General features: G+C 40.5%; 7 protein-coding genes across 7 annotated transcripts; 5 read left to right on the top strand and 2 right to left on the bottom strand. All coding sequences in view use genetic code 12, as the record gives it.

The window, feature by feature from the left end:
- Nucleotides 1-125: 125 nt before the first annotated feature.
- On the bottom strand, nt 126-1,388 carry PICST_41328 (predicted protein; the record flags this gene model as incomplete). The annotated part of the gene is made up of 1 exon (XM_001382385.1): nt 126-1,388. One exon carries the CDS (start codon nt 1,386-1,388, stop codon nt 126-128), a length of 1,263 nt encoding a protein of 420 aa, XP_001382422.2.
- A 2,169-nt stretch (nt 1,389-3,557) lies between these two features.
- HYU1.2 (5-oxoprolinase) lies at nt 3,558-7,517 on the top strand (the record flags this gene model as incomplete). Its single annotated transcript, XM_001382931.1, has 1 exon — nt 3,558-7,517. One exon carries the CDS (start codon nt 3,558-3,560, stop codon nt 7,515-7,517), a length of 3,960 nt encoding a protein of 1,319 aa, XP_001382968.2.
- A 1,660-nt stretch (nt 7,518-9,177) lies between these two features.
- On the top strand, nt 9,178-11,727 carry PICST_42139 (carnitine acetyltransferase; the record flags this gene model as incomplete). Its single annotated transcript, XM_001382930.1, has 1 exon — nt 9,178-11,727. One exon carries the CDS (start codon nt 9,178-9,180, stop codon nt 11,725-11,727), a length of 2,550 nt encoding a protein of 849 aa, XP_001382967.2.
- A 587-nt stretch (nt 11,728-12,314) lies between these two features.
- PICST_40677 (CCR4 transcriptional complex component) lies at nt 12,315-13,766 on the top strand (the record flags this gene model as incomplete). Its single annotated transcript, XM_001382929.1, has 2 exons — nt 12,315-13,019; nt 13,062-13,766. The coding sequence occupies 2 exons, from the start codon at nt 12,315-12,317 to the stop codon at nt 13,764-13,766; spliced, it is 1,410 nt and encodes a 469-aa protein (XP_001382966.2).
- A 263-nt stretch (nt 13,767-14,029) lies between these two features.
- On the bottom strand, nt 14,030-16,529 carry PICST_76043 (protein transport factor). Its single transcript, XM_001382384.1, has one exon. It carries the CDS (start codon nt 16,437-16,439, stop codon nt 15,531-15,533), a length of 909 nt encoding a protein of 302 aa, XP_001382421.2. The 5' UTR covers nt 16,440-16,529; the 3' UTR covers nt 14,030-15,530.
- A 1,613-nt stretch (nt 16,530-18,142) lies between these two features.
- PICST_40413 (secreted aspartyl proteinase 7) lies at nt 18,143-20,032 on the top strand (the record flags this gene model as incomplete). The annotated part of the gene is made up of 2 exons (XM_001382928.1): nt 18,143-19,070; nt 19,713-20,032. 2 exons carry the CDS (start codon nt 18,143-18,145, stop codon nt 20,030-20,032), a joined length of 1,248 nt encoding a protein of 415 aa, XP_001382965.2.
- Nucleotides 20,033-21,419: 1,387 nt separating this feature from the next.
- On the top strand, nt 21,420-22,052 carry PICST_29730 (predicted protein; the record flags this gene model as incomplete). The annotated part of the gene is made up of 1 exon (XM_001382927.1): nt 21,420-22,052. One exon carries the CDS (start codon nt 21,420-21,422, stop codon nt 22,050-22,052), a length of 633 nt encoding a protein of 210 aa, XP_001382964.1.
- Between the last annotated feature and the right edge of the window lie 37 nt (nt 22,053-22,089).

Raw genomic sequence — 22,089 nt, 5'->3', positions numbered from 1 at the left:
TAGGACAGTAGAAATTAAAACGTTAATAGAATGTACAATAGGAAGATTTCGAAGTATATTTAATATTTCGATATATTTACAAGATTATGTTAATGTATGTAACGTTTGGTTTGACATTTGTGAGACTAATTGTCTAGATCATGCCATTCTAAGATTTTTTGAGGTGCTCTCGTATCTTCTAGAAGATGGGTCAATCCCAAGTATCCAATATTGTAGTTGTCGAAGTCTACTATGAATTGGAAAAGACGAAGTCTCAACTTGCGGAAGAACCTCATTTCCGATTCCTTTCTGACTTGTGGGTCTTTGATGTCATGGAAGGTCTTGACATCACCCTTAATGTCTCTAATGAGATTTCTTTCGAGGCATGCTAAAATTAACTCCTGGTTGGAGAGGTTCCAGAGATTACCTGACTTTGCACCATTCAAGCCACTTAAGTAGTAGTTATCTACCTTTAAATAGTTGTAGTGTTCCTGAAGTCGCCGTCTGACCAATGACTCTGGGTACAAGCTAAGAGGTACGAACTTGGAAGTTAGTCTTAGTGTCCTAGCCATAAGACGGCCTTCCTCAATCGGGAGATTGTATGCGTTTCTAAGAGCCAAATCTGGAAGACCTGTCGTTTTAAACAACTTTGAATTGATCTCATGGAGCTTGTCATTTGAAGAAGAACTCCACAAACGAGGAAGAATACTAGGAAGAACACAAGTCAGAGGTGTTATCTGCGGGAAAGCATAGCATACAAGCGGAGTAGACTCCATGAAGATAAGAAGAATCACAGCGAACAAGGGAATCTTTGGCGCGTCTTCTGTAGTTCTGCGAATGGTCTGGAATTCTTTTCTGGTCATACTGAAGAGATCAGTATCTATTACTTTTGATGCAAAGTCTCCTTTTATGACATTGCCAGCATTCTTGTCGTTTTCGGTCTTGGTTTCCATCTGGCTTATGTAAAGGGCTTGAGCCATATCTGCCGTTAATTTAGTCACATTGGGAATTCTTATCTCTGACTCTCTACCCTTTCTATCTACTATCCCTCCTAGTTTATACTGCTTTTTCTTGAGCCTGTTACTGACCTTTCTGTTGTTCCACACGTTTACAACTCCTACTTTGTAGAAGTTCATCACGGCTTTTCCGTACTGGAAGTTCTGCTTCAACTTCAAAACGAACAGCAGATCTTCCTTATGAATCTCTTTAACTTCCTGATATATTTCGACCTTTGGTTTGAGTTCGGCTGGCAAAGTGTTGTCTGCACAAACTGATTCTTCTTTGAATCTAGTCCATAATGCCAGAACAATCTGAGACTGTTTGATGTCTCTAGTTAGAAATTGTGCTTTCAGAGCGGGAAAGGCGTAGAACGCAGACTTCGAAGACGCCGCTAGACTTCCTCCATTCATTCTGGTGGTTTCTTCTAAATGGTGTGGTTCGAAAGAAGAAGTGAATAGGCTGGCGATTTGAAAAATCAGAGCTTATAACTTAAAATCGCGTTAGGTAAGCATATAAATTTGCTTATGTAAGTACAGTTTAAAGGTTGGCCAGAAAGGTCTGAACTCAGAATAGTCTTTCCAGACAAGACAAGATCTGTTAAGTCGGGATTGGTTGTTCCTGCTCCTGTTCTTCGAATTTGATCAGTCCTAGCAGGTTTTCAGCGAACGGTAGTATATTTCAAAAAAAGCTCTTGTGCCTATATAATCATGTCTCCTGCATAATTTTGAAGACCTCTGAAAACGCTTTTGGTTGCAACTTTCCACATCCATAGAAGTTGGGCACATCCAGAAGAGAGGGGCGAAATGGTGAACTTGTAACTCCAGAAACTTTAGAAACTTCAGAAACCTTTGCTATCGTTTATATGGAAGAGAGTTATTTTGAGATTTCGCAAGGGAGGACCGATTGGTCGAGCCAGGAGCGGAACGAATACAATGGGGAATGTGCAGACATAAGCATTTAATGAGAGATGAAGTTCCGTTTGTTTCGAAACACAGCGTACGGAGTTTGTTGTGTCATCGCCGAATGATTTTGCCAAGTCCAGTGATTGTAATCCGGTGAAGTATTGCCAATAGAGCAGAAAGCACCAGGACAGATATCCGGTGGATGACATCACCATCAGGAGGGGTCAAGGCGTCACAGGGGTTGGAGCAGATGAAGATAATATTGGAGACGGTGATGAGAATAATGCCCGTAGAAAATACAAATACGAGAGGAGAAAAGGGGCAGGTGATAACATGAGCAGAGTTGAGTGACAATAATTGGAACTTACAAAATAAGCAAGGCATCTCAACACGATGATCTTTCCAGTGGGACAATAAGGTGGATCCTTCATCAAATTGCTATCAGCCGTAGATAATTGGCAAAAATAAATTGCACCTGAAAATAGGATTGACACAGTGGGAAATTAGACAATATTATCCGACCAGACATTCCATCGTAAATCATCCCCGATATGACTCCTGGGCCACATCCCCTCGGTTCTACTTCCCTAGTCTCGCAATCGTGTTGCAGCACCTTGGAGGTAAGGTGCAAACGACAGTTGCATTGACGGTGCGAGACACACCGTTCCATCGGCCGGTTTGGGAGGGATTTAACAAAATCTCTCTGATAATTCTCACCAGCCAATTCTTCGCAACTAAAAAGACGAGGATGAATTGACATCCACCGAACTTACTCACAGATGAAAGGAAATGCCGTGGAACAAGATCAGGACGATCGAACACCTACAAACCAGCCCTCTAACATCTCCGTCCCTGCCCTCTTGCCTGCTTTCCACCATCAGTACGCCGATAATCCCCGGCTCGCCAATGGCCGCGAAAAAACCCTTGCAACGAATTTCAAGTTTAGCACCCAAACAGGATGGTGCAATCGAGCCATTTATCCTTGCACAAGCTGTGGCAATAACGGATCTCTCGATATTATCTGGTTTCTGCAGAGGACGATAGTTAAGGTGGAGAAACTTTGTGAAACGGTTATACCCCTGTGATCATCGGATTATACCACTTACATCATAGTGAACATGAGCACTTGTCGGTTTCGTCCAAACACCAAATAGTAGTCTCAGAGCTTGGCCAGGACGTCATTGACGTTGCAGCCGTTTCGTGTCTACCCGCATCCCCCAAATTCCGTCCTCCATCCTTTCTGCTCCCAAAGTGCCTCGCCGAAAGCGCCGTACTCTGACCAGGTATTTTTCGCTAGTCATTCTGCTACCGGAATTTACTTGCATGAATCCTTTGTATACAAGCTATTGCAACTTCAGGTGGGACTAACTTACGAAATCTTTTGCAAATTTATATAACTAGAGATATCTGTCTCCAACCAGAAATAAGGGGTGTGCCCCCGTTAACTTGAGGCTCTTCTCTTCACATCTCAGCGGATGCTAAGTATTCCTGACTACTTTCATATATTTGCGACTCTGCTGCATGAGCATTTGAATCACCATAATATTTTTCAACCATCTCCATAGTCACCAACACCAAGTCGTCCATTTGTGCTAAACACCACATTCCTGGATTATCATCCCATCAGAACTATTCCGTCTACAGTAACTACATCTACGGTTTGTCAGATCTACAGCAATGACCTTGTCTGGCCATGGAAAAGTAGAAATCGCCATAGATAGAGGCGGAACCTTCACCGATGTCATCTACAAATGTAATAACCAAGAAGAACATTCGTTCAAGTTGCTATCAGAGGATCCGGCCAACTATCAGGACGCAAATATCGAGGGCATACGTCGGGTTCTAGAAAAACTCACAGACTCTACTATCCCTAGAGGCACACCTCTTGATACATCGATTATATCTTCTATACGATTGGGAACCACAGTGGCTACCAATGCTTTGCTAGAGAGAAAAGGTGCTCGCATTGCCCTTGTTACTACCAAAGGGTTCAAAGATTTGCTCCATATAGGAGACCAATCCAGGCCAGACTTGTTTGCATTAAATATCGTAAAACCTGGGGTACTCTATGATAAGGTGGTAGAAGCCGACGAAAGAGTTACCATGCCTGCTTTTTCCGTGGATCCAACCGGTTATGATGCCCAAGATCTTGTAGACGATGTTCGATATGTTTATGGAGAGACAAATGAAGTCTTTGAAATATTGCAACCTTTAGACACAGATAAACTAACTGAGGATTTGATCCAGTTGAAGAACGAAGGAATAAATTCCATCGCTATTGTATTTATCCATGGCTTCAACTTCCAGAAGCACGAGAAGCTTGCTGGAGCAATTGCCAGAGAATTGGGATTTTCCAACGTGTCTCTTTCTCACGAAATCTTGCCTGTTATAAAAACGGTCTCGCGTGGCCAGTCAACAACATTAGATGCCTATCTAACTCCAGTGGTCAAGCGGTATATCACCAATTTTGTTAGCGGTTTTAAGCCTGGTTTTGAATCCCACACCAGAATCGAGTTCATGCAATCAGATGGTGGTTTATGTACATGGAAAAATTTTACAGGCTTACGATCTTTGCTTTCAGGTCCTGCTGGTGGAGTCGTGGGGGCTGCAAAGACATGCTATGATGCCGATGTTAAAATCCCAGTCATAGGGTTTGATATGGGAGGCACATCAACGGATGTCTCCAGATTCGCAGGTGATTATGAATTTTCATTTGAAAGTGTAACTGCTGGCATAAAAATAGCTGCTCCTCAATTAGACATCAACACTGTGGCTGCTGGTGGAGGATCGATTTTGTTTTATAGAAATGGGGCATTTGCAGTTGGTCCAGAATCCGCAGGGGCCCATCCAGGTCCAGCTTGTTATAGAAAAGGCGGTCCTTTGACTATTACTGATGCCAACTTATTCACTGGCAGAATCATTCCAGAGTTCTTTCCTAAGATATTTGGATATTCTGAAGATCAACCGTTGGACTACGAAATTACAAAGAAAAAATTCGAAGAATTGGCGAATGTGATAAACAAAGATAATCCAGATGTGCCAAAAACTCCATTGGAAATTGCCTTGGGGTTCTTAAAAGTTGCAGATTTTCAAATGGCAAGACCAATTCGAGATTTAACAGAATCGAAAGGTCATGATGTTAGCAAGCATTCTCTTGCCTCTTTTGGTGGAGCTGGTGGTCAGCATGCAACTTCAATTGCCAAAATATTAAAAATAAAGAGAGTCTTGATACACAAACACTCATCCATTTTATCAGCATATGGTATTTATTTATCTTCTGTTGTTAATGAGCAACAAGAACCGGTCTCAGAGGTTTACTCCAAGGAGATTGCACTTATGTTGCTTGATAAATGTAGTCAATTGAAGGAAAAATGCCAGAAGGAGTTATTAAACCAAGGAGTACTACCCAACACCATCAACTACACTGTCTATTTTAATATGGGCTACAAAGGCTCTGATACAAGAATAATGATTAAACAAAGAAAGAAGCAAGATTTTTTGGACTCATTTTATAGAAGACATGACCTTGAATTTGCATTCAATGATTACGAAAAGCCTGTTTTAGTATCTAATATAAGGGTAAGAGCATGTGGGAGTGCTTCTGAACTGATCCAAGAACGTTCACCATATAAAGATTTTGAATCAGTCACAAAATTTCCAGTGTCATCTGATCTTATCAAAAAGGTCACAGAAGTACATTTCGAACAAGGTACTTTGGCAACTGCGGTATTCTTCTTGGATACATTGCCTGTGGGGGCAGTAATACCAGGACCAGCTCTAATTTTGGATGAAACTCAAACCATCGTTGTTTCTCCCGATTCTACAGCTACAATTCTTCCAAGACATGTGGTGCTTGATTTGAAAACTGACGAGAAACATTCCATTTCCACCAACTTTGTCGATCCTATACAATTATCTATATTTGCAAACAGATTCATGTCAATCGCTGATGACATGTCAAGAACTCTTCAAAAGATATCTGTAAGTGCTAATATCAAGGAACGGTTGGATTATTCTTGTGCTCTATTTGACAATCAAGGAAATCTCGCAGCTAATGCTCCAAATGTTCCTGTTCATCTAGGTTCTATGTCCACTGCAATTAAATACCAGTTGGATTATTGGAAAGACAATTTACGTGAAGGTGACATCTTGTGCTCAAATTCCCCAAGCGTTGGCGGTACACACTTACCGGATGTAACTGTTATTTCTCCCGTATTTATAGATGGAAAGATTCAGTTTGTTGTTGCTGCTCGTGCACACCACTCGGAAATTGGCGGATCTGCGCCTGGATCTTCTTCTTCATATGCCAGAGACATTTTTGAAGAAGGTGCCAATATTGAAGCCTGGAAAATTGTTTCAAACGGCAAGTTTGATTATGAGGGATTACAAAAATATTTTGTTGAAGTTCCAAGGAGTCATGGTGTTTCGGGAACCAGAAATATAGATGACAATATTTCTGATCTCAAAGCCCAAATCGCGTCTAATCAACGAGGAATTAATTTGTTGAAGGATTTATTTGAGGAGTATGGAAGTGAAACAGTGTTATTTTATATGCGAAATGTCAAGAAGTCTGCCGAATTAGCCGTTCGAAACTTTTTCAAAGATTACGCTACGAAGAACAAGAACAAATTGCCGCTAACTGCAGAAGATTTTATGGACGATGGATGCAAAGTTCAAGTCAAAATAGAAATTGATGAAAATGATGGATCTGCTGTCTTTGATTTCACGGGTACTTCATTGGAATCATATTCCAACCTTAATGCACCAAAATCGATTACATATTCAACGGTTATTTACGTCTTGAGGTGTTTGGTAAACCTAGAAATTCCTTTGAACCAAGGCTGTTTGGACCCCTGCACCTTGATAATTCCAGACAACAGTTTGATTAATCCTAGTCGTTATGCGGCCGTTTGTGCTGGAAACGGTATGACGTCTCAAAGATTGACTGATTGCTTATTCAGAGCCTTTGGTTTGACTTCAGCTACTGGTGGATGTATGAACGGTATTAATTTTGGCACTGGTGGTGAAGACGCAAACGGTAAAATGATTAAGGGTTTTGGTTATACCGAGACTATTGGGCAAGGAAGCTGCGCTGGAATTCTTGAGAAGAATGGAGAGAAATATGGTTTTGATGGTTTTTCAGGAACGCAAACTAATATGACCAATACGAAGATAACTGATCCTGAAGTTTTAGAGCACAGGTATCCCTGTTTGATACTTCATTATGGAATAAGACACAATTCTGGTGGTAAAGGGAAATGGAGAGGAGGTGATGGCTTGATTCGAGAAATAAGATTTAACTCACCTGTTCATGTTTCGTTGGTAACTCAAAGACGAGTTTTCCAGCCTTGGGGAATTTATGGAGGCGATCCGGGAGCTCGAGGTGAGAATTTTTTGGGAAGAGATAGAGGGAACGGTGTTATTCAGTGGATACAATTGCCATCTTTAGCTGAAATCGAGATTGGCAAGGGAGACATTCTCAAAATTCTCACTCCAGGCGGAGGGGGATTTGGTCGACCTGAAGATACTGACGAGTTTTGGGGTGTAACCAGGAAACAAAAGGAAAATTTTAAAACTACTGTGAACTGTGAGGGCACTCTTGGTAAAATAAGAGATGCATGCAACTCATCCCAGTAGTCGATTCATTTAATTGCATAATTTATATATCATCTGTATTTTTAAAAGTTAAATTGGCATCAGACTTTCCATAGTTTTGTAGTGACAAAAGCCAGGTTTTATACAAGAGTATTGATGGATGGGTGTAAATAAAAAAATTGGTTGCAATATTTTTTCAAACAACCTTAAAAACTTTACACAAAATCTTCTCAATAAATCTATAATGCACAAAATCTTCCAGCCTGATGTGAACTCTTGCAGATTTTTCTTAAGTCACATATCACCACTGAAATTTATAAGTTGACACTGAACAGAATCTTCTGTCAATTTTTTTCTTTAGAGTACACTTGTACCTGGTGTCCACTTCAACCACATGAGCAGTTTGTCGATCCCAATACCAGCACAGACTCGGAGCTTGAGAATCCCCAATTGGACAAAGGGATCCACAAACGAATTACATTTATATCAACCGTATTTGACATCAGTGTAGCTCTACTCTTAGCCTTCGACTAGATGAACTTCAAAGACTTCTATTGACAACTCATTATACAAGGAAAGTATGGGTGCAAAATCTCTATCAATGATTTTGCAAGAAGGATGCCTAATTGTGACGAAATAGCAAAAATTGCTATTAATAATTATGATACATAAACGCTTCTCTCTTCCAACTGATGTGGAATTCAAAGATAAATGTCTTGTGGTGATATTACCTTTTATTAACTGATATGTTGTTGATGTATTATATACTGCAGAGAATTTCAAAATTTACGTAGTGGCATACATTGAACAAACTAACCCATATAAACAGCTATAAACTAGAGGTAAAGGCCATTATCACCCAATGTAGCATGGGTCAACCGAGAAGAAACCCCGAAGGATGAAAACCTCCTAAGAAGAAGCAAAAATTTACGAAATGGACATTCTTGATCACGTGATAAAAAACGTGATATTGACATGGCGTAGAAAACTCTCTAATTGATCACACAAGAAACATCCGATATAGTGTAACGGCTAGCACGGTTCGCTTTCACCGAGCAGACCCGGGTTCGACTCCCGGTATCGGAAATTGATTCTATTTTTTGTTGTTAAGAAGGAAGAATTTCAAAAAACTCTGTAAAAACTTATTTTTTCACTTCTCCACTGTTTGGAACCAACTAAAAGGTCTAGAGAACTTTAGTCTAATCTGTGCCCAACATTGTTCCCAGAAGATCCGGAATGTGGATTGTGTGATTGGGCATCCTGAACTCCGAGATTGAGGGAAGGGCTTTAGAGCAGATCACGTGATCTAATGAGTCAAGAGAGGGAGATAAGACAGTATTAGAAAGGCCAGAAATGACAAAAAAGAGGCCAAAAAAATTGTAAGGACGAACTTGATACGGTGCGGTTATCCAAACATTGTTAATAAAGTCAGATTTAAATTTGGGTGTGTTCTTTCAGCTCCGGGAACTCGTGTCTCGGAGGCAGATCTCGGAGTGCTCCAAGACTTTATAATTTTCGAAGATGACCCCACATTTTTGAATGCGCCTAACTATCCAACGAATTTAAGCGGGCACAAATGTGCGGGTATATAAAGCGAGGTAGTCTGGGGATTTTTCAGCCATGATTAATTGGATTTTTTTTACCAATCTGTTTTCATTTGTTTTCCTTTTGATTCCTTTTGCTTATGCCAGTTTCCAGCAAGATGTCGTATTACACCTACGAGTACGAAGCGGATATGCCGCGGTTGCATGTGCCTCCATTGGCTACTACTGCTCAGCAGTTGCTTGTCGCTCTCAAGCCATTGATGAGTGTTGACGAATACAACGAGTTGCTCTACGAGTCGACCGAGTTTGTCTCGCATGACATGATCAACTTGATCCAGAAGCACTTGATCGGAGCTTCAGAGTCTCCTAGCCAAAACTGCTACTGGAACACCATCAACGACGAGACAGCTCCTGCTATCTACGGTGAGGTCCGTGGCGATATCCTTCCCCGGAACCCGTATTTGATTTTGGAAGAGGACCCTTATTCCAAGACGTTGAGTCCACCCAATCAGTCTCAGCGTGCTGCTAACTTGATCAACTCGTCGCTCAAGTTCATTGTGTCGCTCAGAAACGAGACGTTGAAACCAGATCTCACACCCAAGAATAACAACCCACTTACGATGAGATGCTACCTCAATTTGTTCGGAACTACGAGAGTACCGGCTTCTCTTGATGATGTCAGAAACCACCAGGTCAAGATCAAGAAGTATCTGGACATCAACGACTCGCGCCACATAGTAGTTATTTCTAACAACCAGTTTTACTCATTAGAAGTCATTACTCCGTATACTGCTGAAGAGTATAAAGACACGAAGTCGAAACACCGCATCTGGTTTAATGACCACGAGTTGTCGTTAATCCTCCAGAACATCATCGATGTTTCTTCAAAGGTTGATCAGATCGAATCGATCAACAATGCTATTGGTTCTGTCACTACACAATCATTGAAGCATTGGCAACAGGCCAGAATCGAATTAGGCAGATCAAACGCTGAAAACTTGAAGCTCATTGATGATGCACTTTTTGTCGTAGTTTTAGATGGGAATTCTCCAATTTCTGAACAAGACAAAACCTCGGTTATCTGCCACGGCTCTTCTACGTTGTCAAAGTCCAACATTCAGATCGGATCCTGTACCTCCAGATGGTATGACAAGTTGCAATTGATTGTCACAGCCAACTCCGTAGCCGGAATTGTATGGGAATCATCTTCTATGGATAGTACGGCTATTCTCCGCTTTATTTCGGACATCTATACAGATTCGGTACTCAAGTTGGCCAAAAACATAAACGGCTCGGAATACACCTTGTTCGACAACAATGTGACATTTGTATCTGCTGACGGCAATAACATCAAGCCAGAAAAGCAGAAAATGAAGTTCGATGTTACCAAGGAATTACAGAATTTGATTCATTTGTCCGAAACCAGATTGGCCGACTTGATCAACCAACACGAATACAGAACACTCAGTGTCAAGTTGGACTCGCATTTGATTAAGAAGTTTAACCTCTCGGTAGACTCGATACTCCAAATCTGTTTTCAGATTACCTACTACACATTGTATGGAAAGATGGTGAACACGATTGAGCCTATCACTACGAGAAAGTTCCGTGATTCGAGAACAGAGTTGATCCCAGTGCAAAACGATGGTATCAACAATTTGGTCAAGTTGTATATCACCAATGCTCCATCCGAGGACAAGTGGGAAAGCTTCAAGAGATGCTGTGAGGTACATACAAAACAATACCATGATGCTATGGCAGGTAAGGGCTTTGAAAGACACTTTATGTCCATCATCCAGGTGATCAAGAATCCCGACTCAGTCAAAAAGTTGAACAAATTGAATCCAGACTTACCACCACTCCCTGATTTGACCAAGGAAAACTTGGATATACCTTTGCTTTCCAATCCCATGATCGAAAAGTTGGTTTCGCCAGAGTTGTTGATTTCTAACTGCGGAAACCCTGCGTTGTTGCTTTTTGGTATACCACCAGCCATTGACCAAGGTTATGGTATCGGCTACATTATTCATACTGATAAGGTATTGATTACGGTATGCTCCAAGTACAGGCAGACGGAAAGGTTTTTGGACACGTTCAACCGTGTGATCAACAGCATGAAGAACATGTTGAAGCAGCGGTCCAATTTCTTGCTCAATATCAATGACAATCAACTGAGAAAGCACGAGTTGCAGAAGTTGAGAATCGAACATGAGTTGAGACACGTCGACAGCAGCACTCCACTGACAAGACATCCCATTGCCTTAACTATTGATAAAGACTACGAACCCATCCCTATTGAAAGCGTGAATCTTGAAACTAAAGAACACTCAAGATCAAACTCGCTTGGATCAGGCTCTGATGAAGACTTTGAATTGTTGGGAGGTTATGGCTACTTTGATTTTGGCGATTTGGACTCGAGATCTGACGAACTTTCTAGAAACGAGTCCAGGAACACCCTCAGCCACTCAAACTTGGGCTCCACATTGAACTCAAGACACCATTCGCATACCAACTTGCACAAGTTGACATTGACCATGGCTGCTAGCGATATCAAGCAGAAATTGTCGCTTTCAGAAAGCATCAGAGACAAGTTGTCGCACAGTGAAGACGCCTTGCCTCTCGAGGGTACAGTTGAAGAGACTTCCCTGGATTCACAGCCGAAGTCAAGAAGTAACATTGGAAGACAATTGGACATATCTGAATATTAGCATTTCTCTTAATTCATTCCACTATTTATTCTACTATTTATTGTTTATGCTTAATTAAATTTACATTACGCTGTATTGCCTGATAATGGCTATAGAAACTAATATCAATTTGCATTGTTTAGCAGCTGCATAATACAGCAAATTTTGAGAAGGAAATTTTAGGCCCTGTGTTTGTTTCGCTAAACTTCTGGTTCTTCGTTAGGCTTCTGGTCAAACTCATCCTTTAGATCAAGTGCTTGCTTATCGATTCCTATGGGTTTGGCTTAATATTGACCTTCGATGGTTATGCTTTCTTGGTGAGTGCTGATTAATTTATTTTAGGCAACAAACTGAAGTGGTGTCAGAATTTGAAACATTTCTCTTTACAGTAGACTCTTCAAATCCGGGGTGATTCACCCTGGAAACCGTTGATATTCGGGTACATTCCTCCAGAACGAAGTCTTTGTATATTCGAATCGCCTAGGATCCTGTATCTTATTCTCCACCTTTTATTGTTCACGTGATCCAATATCAGATCAACTATTTTTCCTCTGTAAACCGATTTTTACATTTCTAAGCAATCCATTATCTCCATAATATCGCCTACAATGTCACTTCCCATAGCAGGACTAGCTCAGTTGTCCAAAGGGATTATACAGGTGGTCGGAAAGGATGCCACCAAGTTTCTCAATGGGCTCATTACCTCACGAATGTTGCCCAATGTAGTAAAGAAGAAGCAACATACTATCAGCGAAAACGAAAATAGACATGCCAACCTCTCGGAAATAATAGATATCAACAACAACTGGGGATTGATGCACGGAGATATATACGATCCAGAGGAAAACATATTTATAGGTCGAGACGGACTCAACTCAATGTTTCTCAACTCTAAAGGAAGGGTAACGGCTGACTGTTTCTTGTACTCTTTTCCATTTCACAATTCCAAAGGAAGTTTTGAGGAAGTGTTGAAAAAGCCCAATTTCTTGATTGAAGTAGATTCTCGGATTATTCCAGAGATGGAATCGTTATTGCGCATTCACAAGCTCAGCGCAAAAGTCAAAATCAATACCGTGTCGGATATATATCTGTACTACTATTATAGTGATACAATGGAATTCGACGAACTCTTGGAACAAGTTCAGGACACGTATTTCAGGTCAGTAGACCCAAATGAAGCTCTTGTAAAAGCCAACGAGTTTATAGAGAGTAATCTTATCTTCAACAGCAGGGTTTCGTCTAATATTGTAGGATTTTCTATCGATAACAGAATACCGAACTTGGGAATCAAAATTCTCACAAATAAGCCATTGGTTGCAAAAAAGATACAAAATGATAGAAATGATAACGATCAGAATAATGATGACCAGAACATTGGAGTTGCTGTGGATGACTTTTTTTCTGAAAGTTTCCAGCAATCTTTCAGAACCAATATCATTTCAGAAGATGTCATCAATATGAGAAGAAATGTTAATGGATTATTCGAAGGACAAGATGCAGACATCGACCAGACACTTCTTCCGTTCGAATGCAACTTAGACTACACCAACGGCTTGTCATTGGACAAGGGCTGCTACGTAGGACAAGAGCTAACTATCAGAACGTACAACAATGGCGTTATACGAAAGAGAATCATGCCAGTACAATTCTTCGAGAATAATGAAGAAACGGTAGACGAAATTCTGAACCAAGGCTATGTAAATATTGATTCGTCCGACAAAGTAGTTGAAACGCTCAAAATGCTCAATCAGACTACGTTGGGTAAATTGGACATGTTACCTTTGTACGACTTGCCAGTGGAGAATGAAGAAAGTAAAAGCGCTAGTCCTTTTGCGAGTTCACCATTCGGTGGAGAATCCAAAAAGCTGCGACGCAGAAAAGCCTCTAGTGGTAAAATTATTTCCCAGCATGATAACGTTGGTTTTGCTCTTGTGACGTTATCAGAAATTGAGCGAAACGACTTGTTCAAGATAGAGGTACCTAGTCTAGAGGGGGGTATGAGGTCTGTCGGAATAAAGGTGTTTACTCCTGACTGGTGGCCGGAACAAGAGGACTACTAGCTGGCAAAGCTAAAATGACGTGGATCTTGGCAGCGACAAGAAAAATGGAGATCAAAATGCCTAGCGGATTGAACAGTATGTACGGCATTGTTACTCCTGGAAACGCTGAGAAGTACGAACCGGCATGCCGGTCGAGGTACTATAGAACGATTGACGGTTTGCCGGAGAAAGCTTCACGTGACGCCCTATACATATAAGGCGAAGAAAGGAGGAGATAATGAAGAGTCCATGTGTATATAGAGATTACATCTAAACTCGAGAGATTTGAATGCGAATATGGATGAGAATTTCGGGTTGGATTTCCAGATCGATTTGGAATTTAGCTGCGATTATTTCTCTGAATAATTCGCACTTTTTGAGATAGAAGCTTGCGAGTATATTTAAGCGTTGAAATCGCAGAGTTCATTCTGGTTCCATTTTCACATATCAGTTTTTCATATTAATTGCATATTCATATAGAAGATCATATAGAAGTTAAGATATTCATAACATAAACGTTCTCGTATTCCATACACCTTCACAATCATATTCATAAGCACCAACATGTCTGATCTTCCACCTCAGGAATACCTCGACTTGTTAGACAAGGCAACCTCTAAAGTCCAAAAACTCTTGTCTTCCGATTCAGCCTTATCCAAGCCTAGAGTGATGATTATCTGTGGCTCTGGTTTAGGAGGCATTGTCGATGTCTTGCATTCAGAATCTAAGATCGAGATCTCGTACTCAGACATTCCCGGATTCAAGACCTCTACTGTTCCTGGCCATGCTGGAAAGTTGGTATTCGGGCTTATTGGTGTCAACAAAGTTCCAGTAATGTGTATGGTCGGCCGTTTACATTTCTATGAGGGATATACCTTCCAGGAAACAACATTCCCTATCCGTTTGGCAAAGAAGTTGGACGTTTCCACTGTTGTAGTGACCAATGCTGCAGGAGGAGTCAATGCCAAGTTTGTACCTGGTGACCTTATGCTCATTGAAGACCATATCAACTTTCCAGGTTTGGCAGGCTGGCACGCATTGAGAGGTCCCAACTTGGCAGACTTTGGACCCAGATTCCAGCCTCTTTCGGATGCCTACGACTACGACTTGAGAAAATTGTTCTACACTAAGGCCCACAAGGATTTGGGCATTACCAGAAACATTCATGAGGGTACTTACTTCTTCGCCTCGGGCCCTACTTTTGAAAGCAGAGCTGAAGTCAGAATGATCCGCAGCTTGGGTGGTGATGCGGTAGGTATGTCCACTGTTCCCGAAGTAATTGTAGCTCGTCATAGTGGCTTGAAAGTGTTGGCCTTATCGTTGATCACTAATGCTGGTGTTGGTGATAAACCTCCTAGTGTTTTTGACGAAAACCCCAAACCTTTGGACGAAGGCATGGCCAGTCATGATGAGGTTTTGCAAGCTGCCAATGAAGCTTCTAAGGATGTTCAGAAGATTATCGAAGCTACTATCAACGAGTTGTAGAAGTAAGACAGACTACACTTAAAGTAAAGATTCTTCTAGGATGCTTATGTATATAATGTACAAAATTAGAGTAATAGATATCAGGAGGATACAGTAGACAAAGTAGATAAGAAGTGCAAATTCTTGAAACGACCATGACAAAATGATAGGACTCAACTCCATGACGACATGACAAATATCAATTTTCATACCTATTGGCTTGTCAAACTTTTTTGTCAAGAAAATAAATTTCTAGAACCTATTGAATACAACGATTGCCCTTCTGATGAGAAATGAAACATTTTGGTTCTCAAACAATTTCTACTGAACCACTTCACCAGCAGACTCCCATTTGCCTTGGAGGTTTTCCTTCCACAAGCTGACCTTGTTGTCTCCACCAGATACAGCCAAAATGTTACCCGATAACGACCATGAGCATCTCCAACACACATCAGGGAACTTATCCTCGGTCAAGAGCTGTTTCTGCCACTTTCCAGCTTTGTCCTGCGTCCAGATCAAGACAGTTCTATCCTGCGATGCAGTGGCTATATAAGTGCGGACCAACATCGAAGGAGACCAGGCAACATCACGAACCCAGTCGGTATGGCCCTCAAGACGTGCTTCTTCGACGTAAGTGTTGTTTGCAGCGTCATACTTCCAGATCTTAGCCAAGTTGTCAGAGCCGCACGTGACGAATCTACGCTGTTGTTTCAAAGACGCAGCGTCCTTTTGGTTGGGAGATGGAGTCGACGAGAGAGGAGCCCACAGTGCCGAGTTGGCACCAATGGCATGGGCATCAAAAACGACGTGAGAAGTCGTGCCATCATCGTTAAAGTCAACTACAGAGACTTTACCGTCAGAAGAAGCACACAACAAAACTGCTCCCAATTCGTGAGGTGCCCAGCTGACGGAGTTGACACTAGCCTGGTGAACACTATGTTCGGCAATAATGGACCATTGTTGAGTTTCGGGCTGTTCCTTCCAGATAAGCGCCTTACCGTCGAAAGAGCATGAGGCTAAAATAGAGCCAAACTTCGGATGGGCCCACGACACTTGCCATACGGGACCGTCATGGCCAGTTAAAGTAGATACAAGCTTGTAGCTTTCAGTACCGTCGATGTCAAAAATGTTGATCGACTTGTCTGACGAGCATGTGGCCAATCTCTTGCCATAGTAGTCCAAGACGGCGTCGTGGATCAAGTCGTTGTGGGCATTGCCAATAGTGACCATGTTGAACAGTGAAAAATGATATTGTTATGGAAATTGAAAAGTCAAAGGTATCAACAATTCTAGAATAACTATACCAACAACAAGGAGTCGATGTCAATAGTGACTATAGAATGCGATAGACGAAGTCCAACAGATGTTGATCAAGTGAATAATCAAATGAAGTCTAGAAGAATCCTAAACGACTGAACTAATCCTAAACTAATTTGATCTCAATCAAAAATCTAGAATTCCAAGGTTGTTGTGGAGTTAGATTCTTATGGAGTTGGATTACCGTGTGATGTGTACTCTGTTTGCTACAACACAATCACGTTTTAATCCAGGTATCAAGATAGACAACGAATGCTTGTGTTCCTAGCGGAGTGCTGACAACGTCTGAAAAAGCCAGAATTTGGCTGTACAGATTTGGTTGTACTGTGTGAGACGTGTTAAGAAGGTTACCCGGCGTTGAGTGTGTCTGTAAATCTTGGAGTGTATCTTTAGCAATTGGCTGAGGTGCAGGAACTGTTATACAGTAAGTATGGAGCATTCAAGCATGAGTAAGATATGGGGACCTAGTCATAGAAGAACCATGGTGTGTTTAAACTATTGTGAACGTGAAATAGACTGCAAAAACTCGTACTAGTTTGAACACAATTGAGCCCCATTGATGAGATTACTGGTTTTGTGAGGATGCAAAACTGGTCATTATTCTCTCTAACAGAACTCTTCAAACTACGCTCTTCAAATAGTCAACTTCCCAATTAATGTCGGATTGCTGTATTTAATTGTGTCAGAGGTCATCAAATGCCTTGTATGATGTGCAACTAGCCACGACTCCAGAAAATTATTATGACATGAGATATTCTCTTGTCTAAAAATGTCTGATTCTTATCCCGAAAAATCAAAGGACAGAGGATATAGTTCACTTAACAATTAAGTATTTTCTTTTGTGTTATTGTTGGACTCATTTTCGATTATTATTATGTTCGTATCTCTGTATTCTTTCAGTTTCTAATTATCAGGGGACTCGTTTGCATTCTGAAGTGGTCTAAGGTTGGCTAATTTGTAATGCAGGTACAGTTTATTTTTTTGACTCTCAATGGAATTTTCAAAATAACTCCAACTTTATTAACCACACCACGGGAATATTCCATGTTAGTTCATTTGATTACCTTCTCGGTTTATAGAATCGTGTTGATCAATAGCTGCCTTCAAATATGTATGTGAGAGGCACCCATAATTTCGTGGGCGATGCCTCATTGTGACCCCTTAATTACCCTCAAATATAGTAGTCTGATTGCAACTAAAAAGTGCAACACTCAGACTTCATCTTCTGTGCATAATGTGTCAAACTTTTCCCGCATTATGAGTGGTTCTCAGGTATTGTAATCCGTTAATAGAGTACTTGCAATTTCTTTTTTAGAATACAGAACTCGTAGAAAAACATTTCTGTAACAAAGTCTGGCTGTCATTTATGTTCTCGCCTTATCTTGTAAATATCATGCAATTAATATATCTTTGGAAGGTGGTGTTGAGGTGAGTATTTAATAAACTTTCTAATGGCAGCACGCCTCACAAACATTTTGCTACACGAGAGTTCGCATGCTGCAGCAATTTGAACCCTTAGCATTTGAACTTGGCTGGACAATTAATAAGGATATAAAGAAGAGACAAATTGCAGTGCAGCTTAAAATTTTATTGGACTAAGTATTGACAATTGAATTATGAAGGTTTTTCTTTCTGTCGCGTTGCTCGCATGGCTACAGTTGGTGATTGCAGAAGGCTTTGTAAAGCTTCCTGTTCAAATCAAGAAGGGTGCTCGGGAGATTGCAAAAAGTCTCAGTACATTAGCACCCAGGGAAGCGACGAATAATATTGTTGAATTAGATAAAACTTCTGGGGGTTATTATGTTGTTAATATCACTGTTGGTACTCCTCCGGTACCAATTGCAGTAGAACTAGACACTAACCTATCGGATTTATGGGTTCTTAGTCCAGATTCTTTGGCATGCTATAATGACGCATGTGCCCAATATGGAACCTTCAGCATTGATGGGTCGTCGACTTGGCAAACTAATAATACTGCGTTCAATTACCAGCTAGTGGATGATCAAGCAGATTACCACAATATTTATGGACAGGACACCATTGATTTTGGAAACGGATTGGTATTGGAGAATGCAACATTTGCTGTAGCCAATCAATCAGGCTCTGTTATTGGTACTTTGGGTCTTTCCTTTGAGAACAAAGAAGCTGCAACTGTGAAATATGCGAATATACCCACTTTGATGAAACAACGTGGTTATGTCAAAAAGTCTGCTTATTCCTTATATGTCACTGATGATGCTGCTGATGCTGGTTCTATTTTGTTTGGGGGAATTGACCATGCAAAATACAAGGGAGATTTAGTATCTTTTGATATTGTTCCTGAGAACGGTGACTACAATGATTTGCAAATAAACCTAACTTCAGTCAAAATCTGCATCAATGGCTCCTGTTCTGAGGGTCCAGGTCCAAGTTCAAGCTCTTCAAAATTGATCTCTCCCACGAAACTTTCCTCCTTGGAACTATCAAGCACTAAATTATCATCTTCTAGTACTTATGGTGCAGTGGATACTACTTGCCAATCTTCAGCTGACCAAACAGGTTCTGGTTCAAGAATTTCATCCAGTTCCATAACTTTGCCCAGTTCCAAAGGTTCTTCCAGTGTAGGTTCTTCCAGTACATTGGTTCCCTCAACTATTACTGGTAGGCAAACCGTTACTGGAAGTGCCACATATGTTGTTTCTACTCTTTCTACTGCTTATGTCTCCTACTACACTGAAGTCATCGAAACTTCCTATTATACCGTTACAGGAAGCACTAGCAAAACCACCGTGTACTATACGAAGACCTTGGCCAGTCCCAAAATAAGTTCTTCCAGGGCCGCTAGTGCAAATGTTGCTTATACCAAGCCGGCTGGAACCAATAGTGCTAATACAGATAGTACTGTTGCTTCTAGCAACAATTCCAGTAATGAGGCATGGATTGACTATTACAATACAGCCTTGCAGTTGTTGAACACTCTTCAACAATTAATACAAACTTTGACATCTATGTACAACCAATTAAGTCAAGAGCAAAATAGTTCCAACAATAAGAAGAGACAAATTCTTGAACAGGTCATGAATTTGAAGAGAGACGAAAATGAAGTTCCCATCGGAGTCCCATACAATTTCGACACTAGTTCCGATGTTACTTTGTTTAGAAGTGATATCTTTCAAGACATCCTTTCAATATTGGGTCCTGGGGAAGATCTTCAATTCGACTGGACCTTTGGAGCGTACAAAGTTCCGTGTTATTTGTTAGAGAGCAACAATTCTATGATTTTCAACTTTGATGGTAAGAAAGAAATCCAGGTTCCTTTGAGCACGTTTATCTTTTCTAAAGATACTGACGAAGGAGTTCAGTGTGGTTTGAAGATCCTGACTACTGCTCCATCAAGTTTTGATCAGGGAACCTTTGGAGTTGACTTTATGAGACATGCGTACATTGTGTTCAATTTGGATGATAAGACTATCTCCCTTGCTGATGTAGACTATTCTGAAGATGAACAAATCTCTGTGATAGAGTAAGAAAGATTACAATTCTTTCTCTAATTTCTTCAATATATAGACCTATGTTCTAAACATTAGAAATTTGATTCATGGATACGTGTTCCATTGTTTAACCCTCTTATGCTACGAAGAAATAAATGATTCCTCAATATTCATAGATATCATTATACTTTTGCTTTTTTTGATGGATAATCCCAGCATAGCATTATGAGTTAAAAGTTAATAGAACTGAGAAGAAGGCAATTTGATAAACTGGACTCGTTTCAAAATATTGTTTGCGTACTGAAAAAGGTCCTTGAGAATTCGCAGCCAAAGCACTATGCCTAATGCTCGTATAAGTGATGCTATCTACAGGATCAGATGTAAGTTTGACAGCTTCGCTTTAATCTAAAGCATTGGTCAGGTTGAGTCGATCCTATAAGAGTCGATCATGAACTGATCGAATCTAGAATTAAGTAAGGGGTAAGAATTTCTGGATATTCAGCTCTAGGTTAAAAATTGTTATATATTGTACATCTTAGATACTAAGACCCTTATCGAAGTTCCACTCTCAAATGTTCTTTGAGCTTTGAGCAGCAGAAAAAGGTCTGTTTTCGAAGTGTGAATGGTTGAGAATCCAGTCGTTGTTCATAGATCCAAATGAATGCAAGACGTACAAATAGCTTAGAATAATTATTCCAGCAGGCTGTCTATTGGAATTGAAGTTCTTTGATTAGGATGGATACCTACTAGACATCTTTTTAGCTATGGCAAGAACTTATACTCTAACAACTATCTCCCTTAATAAATATGAACAATTGACCACATCTTTGAATGAAGGTATAGAAAATCAACCGGGATTCGAGAAGAACCAGAAGGGTTCAAACTGTGCTTCTCGAGGAATTTCGAATTTCGGCTGAAATTTTCTGCTGAGACCACTCCGAAGGCTGCTTAGTTCAAGTCAAATGGCTCAACGAGGGGAGCAAAAGAGGATTGGTAGAAGCGAAATAGACGTATTGCGGAAGTACTGGGGAGATGGATATCCTAGCCATACTAACTCTATCTTGTATCAAATGAAATATTATATGCACCTCCCACCTACTGATGTGACAGTATGCAGAGACATTTTAGTTAGGCATATTTTGTATAGGCTCCCACTTAATGTATAAAACTCTTCTTTTACTAAAGTAATATACTCTCCTAGAATACATCAGCATTTTAACAGTCACAGGACGAAATATATGTCTTTCTTTCATACTTACCACCTGTTCATCCTCGGTCTCCACTCTTGCCTTTCAACTTGAAATACTTAGCCGTGTATTAACCACTTTCTGGAGTACCAACAGAATTGTGTTGCTTTATCTACAGTCTATTTACTATTCCTTAGATTCTTCAATTGCTACCTCTATTTCCCAACTTCCACGCAATGGACAAACCTTTTGACGAGATCCAGGCAATCTCCACGCTTCTTCATGGACTAACGTCAGGTCTTGCAGACTCGGCCGAACGAATCAACAACATCCAAACACTCACTGAGAAACTTGTAGACAAAGAAAAGTATGAAGAATTTATCAAAGATACGCAAGTCGACTTTCCAGATGATTTGAATGGAAAGCCAATAGAAGAACAAGAGGAGCTTTTGATACGGCAGCTCGAAAAAGATAGATTGGATATGGTTCTAGAACTACAAAGACACGACTTCATAGGTGAAAAGTTGCTAGAACTTATCGACCAGAATGAGGATATCGTAGAGACTGTAAAGGAATATCTTCAGTCAAAAGACTCCATTCGAAGAGAAGAAGAGGAGTACGCCAAAAAAAGGTTCGAAAATTATGCAGAAAACATCCTCCAACCCACAATTGACCAGCTAGACACAAACTTGTTTGACTTATATACTGGTATGCATAAGGTCCAGGAACACTTAAAGGAGTTCACTGAAATCTCAGAGGAAACGAACAATACCATGGTATCGCCCCAGTATCAGTCTGATTTGAATATGTTGGTATCTCGTTTGAATGAAATGGTCCACAAATTTGAAGAATCTGCTATAGCTAAGTAAACCTATTCACCAAGCTCACTTATATCATCTAGAATAT

The sequence above is a fragment of the Scheffersomyces stipitis genome, chromosome 2, assembly GCF_000209165.1.
Source record: "Scheffersomyces stipitis CBS 6054 chromosome 2, complete sequence".
NCBI classification, from domain to species: domain Eukaryota; kingdom Fungi; phylum Ascomycota; class Pichiomycetes; order Serinales; family Debaryomycetaceae; genus Scheffersomyces; species Scheffersomyces stipitis.
Note: the sequence above shows the minus strand (reverse complement) of the source record. Positions and strands in the feature narration are given on the sequence as shown.